We start from the raw sequence: 5,978 nt of genomic DNA on the forward strand, positions 1-5,978 counted from the left end.
TGGTTCAGATTACTCAAGAACAGTAAGAAATTACAAACCTTAAAAAAACCTCGAAGGATTTCATCTAAAATCACCACTGCTAGAAATGTAACATTTTGAAAAAACAAAGGTTCAGCACTAACATTGATTAGAAATGCAAAGATAAGCACTCCAAACAACAGAGAGTACGTTTTATTATTGTCCAGTTCTGCTACCAGCTGCACTAAAAAAGAACATTCTCATCCTATGTTTAACAGTACACTTAGAAAACATAAATTTTGGGTCAAAACAGACCTGAGGGCCTGGTTATATTGCTAATTGTATAAAAAGGCAAAGAAAACACCCATTTTCTGTTCAATTAAATCTGTATGACAAAAATCGAAACAGATAAAGGATGTGTAGCTTTTTATTTCTTTTAATCTACATACGGGATTTCAGACCACTTCTTTCAGTTATCCAAATGGGAAGTTTTCCTACTGTACATATTATGTAAAGTGACAGAGACAAACACCACTTCCTTACCTAAAATAATCTGCTGCTCACAGACATGGCAAGCCAATTCACAGCCATTTCCACACAAACATCGCCATAGGTAAACACAATAGTTGGAATTCAACTCCAGCGAGTAGTGTACATGTAAACACAACCTTCTGAACCAAAACTAGCTTTAAAACAAAAAAGCCCCAATCCCAAAATCCCCAACGAAAAGCCCCACCAAAACCCACAACACATTACCTGGTTTCACATCATGGCTGAAACTGTACTTCTGATAAATTTATCTTGCTGCATAAATTTAAAGAAAAAAAGGAAGAAAAAGCTGAAATGCAGTATTCTGCATGTCTGATTTCTAGTGCCATGAATTCACCCAAGCCTGAATTTGTTGTAAGTAATGGTAACTATTAGTAGGAGAAATATTAAAGTTCCCTTAATATTTCATTACACTGCCCATTTGGAAAGTATTAGTGCCGAAATGGCGTCCCAGAACTATGTGTTAACTTCATATAAAAACCCACCACTTTTACAACCATATTTCAATTTAATTATTGTACACAGTTTAACAAAAACATATCACAAGTGAAACTAAACACTGGATTTAACAAAAACAGTATTCAGAATGGTACAACACGTGTTCATTTTCTCCAGGAAATAATATTACAAGTGTTCATCTTAGGACAATTTAGCCACACTAGAGACAGAAGTTCTGTTAAAATGCAACCGTGGTCTACTAAGCCACTTATTTTAGCACTACAGAATATTTGAAGTCAGAGTCCTACAGCCAAGGCTTAAAAATCATTTAAGATTCAAACCCCAAAATATTTTACAGTCAAAATGACAGTATTTAAAAAGAACCCCCACAACAAAATAACCCCCAAACAATTAAAAGGCTGCTGTATAGTTATATCCTCTTCATAGCACTCTCTATTTATATAATTGCTCGTATCACTGGTAATAGGGTCTGTATCTGGCTTGATCAGGGTGGTGTGGTCCAGGAAGCGGGGCCTGAGCAGGAGGCCCTTGCATCCTTGGAGGTGGAGGCGGCCCTCTTGGAGCTGGCCATATCCCTGGACTCATTCCCCCAGGCTGTGTGAAAGGGGGACTAAGAGTTCCTTGATCTTCACTGAACTGTGGCAAGGAGTTAGGATTATAGTGATGGGGAGGGGGTGCATTTACAGGGGGGCCTCCATGCTGAGGAGGGGGAGGTCCTGGAGGAGGATGATTCATATATGGTGGCATCTGGGCAATTATATGTCCAGGTGGTGGGGTTATTGGAGGAGGAGCAGAGGTCATTGGTGGTGGAGGAGCTTGGCTATACACCATGTGAGGAGTACCTGCTGCCTGGGGAGGATGCTGCAGCGGATGGCTTATTGGTGGAGGTGGTGGGGGGGGTGGTGCATAATGTTGCTGTGGAGGCATAATATGATGAGGGTGCGATACCACTGGTTGACCCTGGTATTCAGGATGATGATGAGCAGGTGCAGGGGCTGGTGGAGGTGGTTCTCGAGCACCTGAATTCGAATCATCCTGAATAGGGACAGTTATTAAATTGCTGTGTTTTCTTGTTGAAATTCGGAAGGTGTCCTGACTGACTGGGCGAGGTGGTGGCGGAGCCATTGCCATCTCCGCAGGAGGAGCACGAATGTCTTCATGTGGCTGGTTATAATGCTCATGTGGCACATGCTGCAAAGGAGGTGGCGGCATCATGATGTGCTGCTTTGGCGGAATGTGGCTCATATGATGTTTCTCAGGTGGCATTATGAAACGCTCAGGAATTTCAGCAGGTGGTGGGGCAATAGGAGGATGTACAGGTTCAATCGGAGGACGAGTAACAGGCTTTCCAGCCCTCATATGACGGTGGTTGATGTGAGCTTGTAAGTCTCTCTGTGACAGGTAAGTTCTCTTGCACCCTTGAACAATGCTACACATGAAGAGAGACCCTCGGACACATTGCTCAATTCGCTGCACAGGTTCATTACAGCTAAATCAGAAGAGAATATTGGTTTATTGTCAGCACAGAGAACTCAGTAAGTATTTTTTTTTCTTTCTTCCTACAAGTCAACCAGTTTACCATGATTACACAAATTAGAACCGACAATTTTTTCCCCACTGCAGCAATGAAAGAAACATTTCATTTGAAGTCTATCTAGTTTTTCAGTCTCCAAACACTACTACAGAAAACCCAAAAACTTCATGAGGTGGAAATTTAAAAATAGCATCACTCTCTCTCACAAATTCCTTCTGCGCATTAAGACTTATCAAGAGTCACACTAAGTAAATTAAATTGCTATTTATTCCTTTCCAAATCAGAGCAGTAACAGGTTACCTACACAAATACTTAAATAGCAAAGTAAACACCAATCTCTTACAATCCCAAAATAAGGGATATAGAATCACAGAATCAAAGAACGTATAAGGTTGGAAGGGATCTTTAAAGATCATCTAGCCCAACCCCCCTGCAGTAAGCATTGTTACCAGAGCAGGTTGCTCAGAGCCCCATCAAGCCTGACCTTGAATATCTCCAGGGATGGGGCCTCCACCACGTCTCTGGGCAACCTGTTCCAGTGATCTACCACCCTCATGGTGAAGAACATTTTCCTAATATCCAAGCTAAATCTACCCTTTTCTAGTTTAAAACCACTACCCCTTGTCCTATTGCTACATGCTCTAGTAAACAGCTCTTCCCCAGATTTCTTACAGGTATTATATGAAACTATAATGAAGTGGTATACTAGAGTACTCTACTATCTCTGCTAAATGTACATAGATAAGAACCATGTTAATACAGTATCTGAAATAAGATATAGAAGTTACTTTCCTACATTTCCTTTAATAATAAATCTTGAGATAACTCACCCTGGACACATCTTGTCTCCCTTTTTCTCATGTAGTATAGCACAGTCATAGCAGAAAACATGCTTGCAAGGTATCTAGAGACAAAAATTGGCTTTGTTAAGACATCGTATAAAAATATCTCTCACTTTGCTGAATAGATTTCTTCCCTCCAGCACACAATTTCTAGTAGAAATAAGTTTGTTATCTATGAGGTGAACAGCCATAGTGGTAGTTAATCTGTTTACAGCATCTTTGCACAGAAATTTCCTAAAACAGTTTGTGCTGGGTTTGGGCTTTCTGGGGTTAGGTTTTTTTAAACAGTTCACAAAAACATATAGGCAAAAGTTTAAGTCTAGCAGTAATACCAACACTGAACATTTACAGAAGTGGCATATGCAATCTAATTACTATTCCTTGCCAGCAAGACAATTAAGTTTTAAAAACATTAACTGTCATTAAGTCAGATCCTGAAGCGTGTTACCTCACACTTAGAAATCTAATTAATCTCAGGGATTTTATTACACTAATTTCAAAGGGACATAAAAATGAATAGTGTTTTCTAACTTCAATGCAAATCTTTAATTGAGATAAAGAACTTATTTTTAAAGCTAAGTTGTGTAAGGTCAAAACATACTGAACTTGACGTCTTTTTGTTGGTGACAATGTTTGGATTTTTTGTTTAGTATTTTCAAGCTTACTTCATTAAATCAAGGGATAGAGTGAAATCAGACAAACAGATGGAACAAAAACAATTCAGCAGTGAAGGCTTCCAGTTCCATTCTGATACTCTTCTGCTGTTTATTCAAATGCCTCTCAAACCTCTAGAGGCCTCACAGAGACACAATAAATCCTAATTTTACCTAAAGGGAAACCATGGCTGCATCTTCCACTGATAATTGTACTCACCATGCGTCCATACATTTTGATGGGCAATCCACACTTATCACAGAAATGGACTGGTGTGTCATCCTTTTCCCCCAGCAGGTTTATCTGATAGGATAGAGAAGGAGGTGGGAGAATAAAACCTAACATCACTAAAGCTTCTCAATTCAACCATCACCACCACACCCATTATTTCTGAACTAGTTGAGAAAGAAGACCACCACAAATGTGAGAAAGCAGAGGGCGTATTTTCAGACAGTCAAAAACAGCAGAAGCACTTTTCTTTAAGAAGTTATCTACAGTTTGGTAAGATTCACAAAGATTCAAAACCTCCCATCCATTATTCTACCTTATAGTCCCAAAAGATGGGTCCAGGGAACCTCCTTTGATTGCCAAACATTTCACCGCCTTTGCACTCGTATCGTTCCTCTTCGTTATAATCAAATTCTTCTGTGGAAAGACAAAAGAGAAGAAAGACACAAGCCAACCACAACTCTCTCCTAATTCATACCGGCTGCTCTTAAGTGGATGTGCCATCCTATACTAAAGTCATCAAGAAATGCCACAGAACCTCTAATCTGCTGGGTCCATTCTACAGAAAGGTACAGTCAAAATGGTGTGACAGTCTGTTTTAGGAACACGCACCATTTAATCCTTATGGCACAGCAATACCCAGAAATTTGAAACGAGTTTTGCACTTGGGAGAGAATCTTGGACAGAATCTATTCAGTCTCCAAGACTGAATAAAGTCTTGAGCAATGCTGCAAAATAATATACTTCCCTACTACAGGGCTAGTATTTATATTAACTTACCTTCATCACCAGCTTGTGTCTTTGAAGGCATCCTGTTCATACTTCTTGGAGTTCGAGGTGCAGGTTTGGTTTTATTGGTCTGTTTCGAGATAAGCTTTATAGGGATTCTTCTACGAACATCAAGACCACCCAATGATCCTGAACTATTTGTTCCTTGCAAATCATTGTCTATGAAAGAAAAAAAATTAAAAATTTCACTTATCTACGGGTTTCTGAAGAGGTCAAATATTAACAGAATAGTTTTAAGAAAAATGTTATAACTTATTTTAAGACTCATACAACATATCAAAGTTTAATCAATAGAAAATAAATATCTTCACATACAATTTCTTCCAGAAGTCAAGTCACAAAATTGCATTGGGAACAAATATGCAATTTTAGGAAATCTAGATCTAAAAATAAAAGCTATTTTTAGAAGTTTGCTAGTCTGTCATTTCTCCACAACGGGAAAATAAAACATTTTTTGTATAGCTCCTCTCACAGTGTGAATAGTACTGAAGAGTCAATTCTTTGTGCAACTTTGACAACATAGAATTTCTTGAAAGAAAAGATTTTTTTACAGTTTATGAAAATTGTTTATTAAAGTTGGAAGGAAACTAGTTTCCATATTAACTCAGCATCTTGACATATCAGTTAGAAGTTTAGAATAAAGTATTGCAAAAATACTGGTACTGAAGAATATGTAGCGGTAACCTTGCTAAACTGAAAATTATTGTTCCCCGCTACATACAGAGAGACCTCATCACCACCTACAACTACCTAAAGGGAGGCTGTAGAGAGGTGGGTGCTGGTCTCTTCTCCCAGGTGATGGGGGATAGAACAAGGGGAAACGGCACCAAGCTGTGCCAAGGGAGGTTCAGGTTAGAGATAAGAAGGAAGTTCTTTACTGAGAAGGTTGTCAAAAGCTGGAACAGGCTGCCCAGGGAGGTGGTGGAGTCACCATCCCTGGATGTATTTAAGGAGCGGGAAGACAA

At 39.2% G+C, this 5,978-nt stretch overlaps 1 protein-coding gene across 2 annotated transcripts; it reads right to left on the bottom strand.

The window, feature by feature from the left end:
• Positions 1-995: 995 nt before the first annotated feature.
• On the bottom strand, positions 996-5,234 carry CBLL1 (Cbl proto-oncogene-like 1, E3 ubiquitin protein ligase). Of its 2 annotated transcripts, none has more exons than XM_010185546.1 (5): positions 5,005-5,234; positions 4,541-4,638; positions 4,216-4,299; positions 3,331-3,404; positions 996-2,455 (listed from the first exon to the last, which is right to left on the bottom strand). In XM_010185546.1, exons 1-5 carry the CDS (start codon positions 5,042-5,044, stop codon positions 1,420-1,422), a joined length of 1,332 nt encoding a protein of 443 aa, XP_010183848.1. In that variant the 5' UTR covers positions 5,045-5,234; the 3' UTR covers positions 996-1,419. The 2 variants fall into 2 exon arrangements, with proteins under 2 accessions (XP_010183848.1, XP_010183842.1); XM_010185540.1 differs by having other exon boundaries at positions 4,541-4,641; positions 5,005-5,171.
• Positions 5,235-5,978: the final 744 nt, after the last annotated feature.

Source organism: Mesitornis unicolor, unplaced genomic scaffold (genome assembly GCF_000695765.1).
Source record: "Mesitornis unicolor isolate BGI_N332 unplaced genomic scaffold, ASM69576v1 scaffold15410, whole genome shotgun sequence".
Lineage (NCBI taxonomy): Eukaryota > Metazoa > Chordata > Aves > Mesitornithiformes > Mesitornithidae > Mesitornis > Mesitornis unicolor.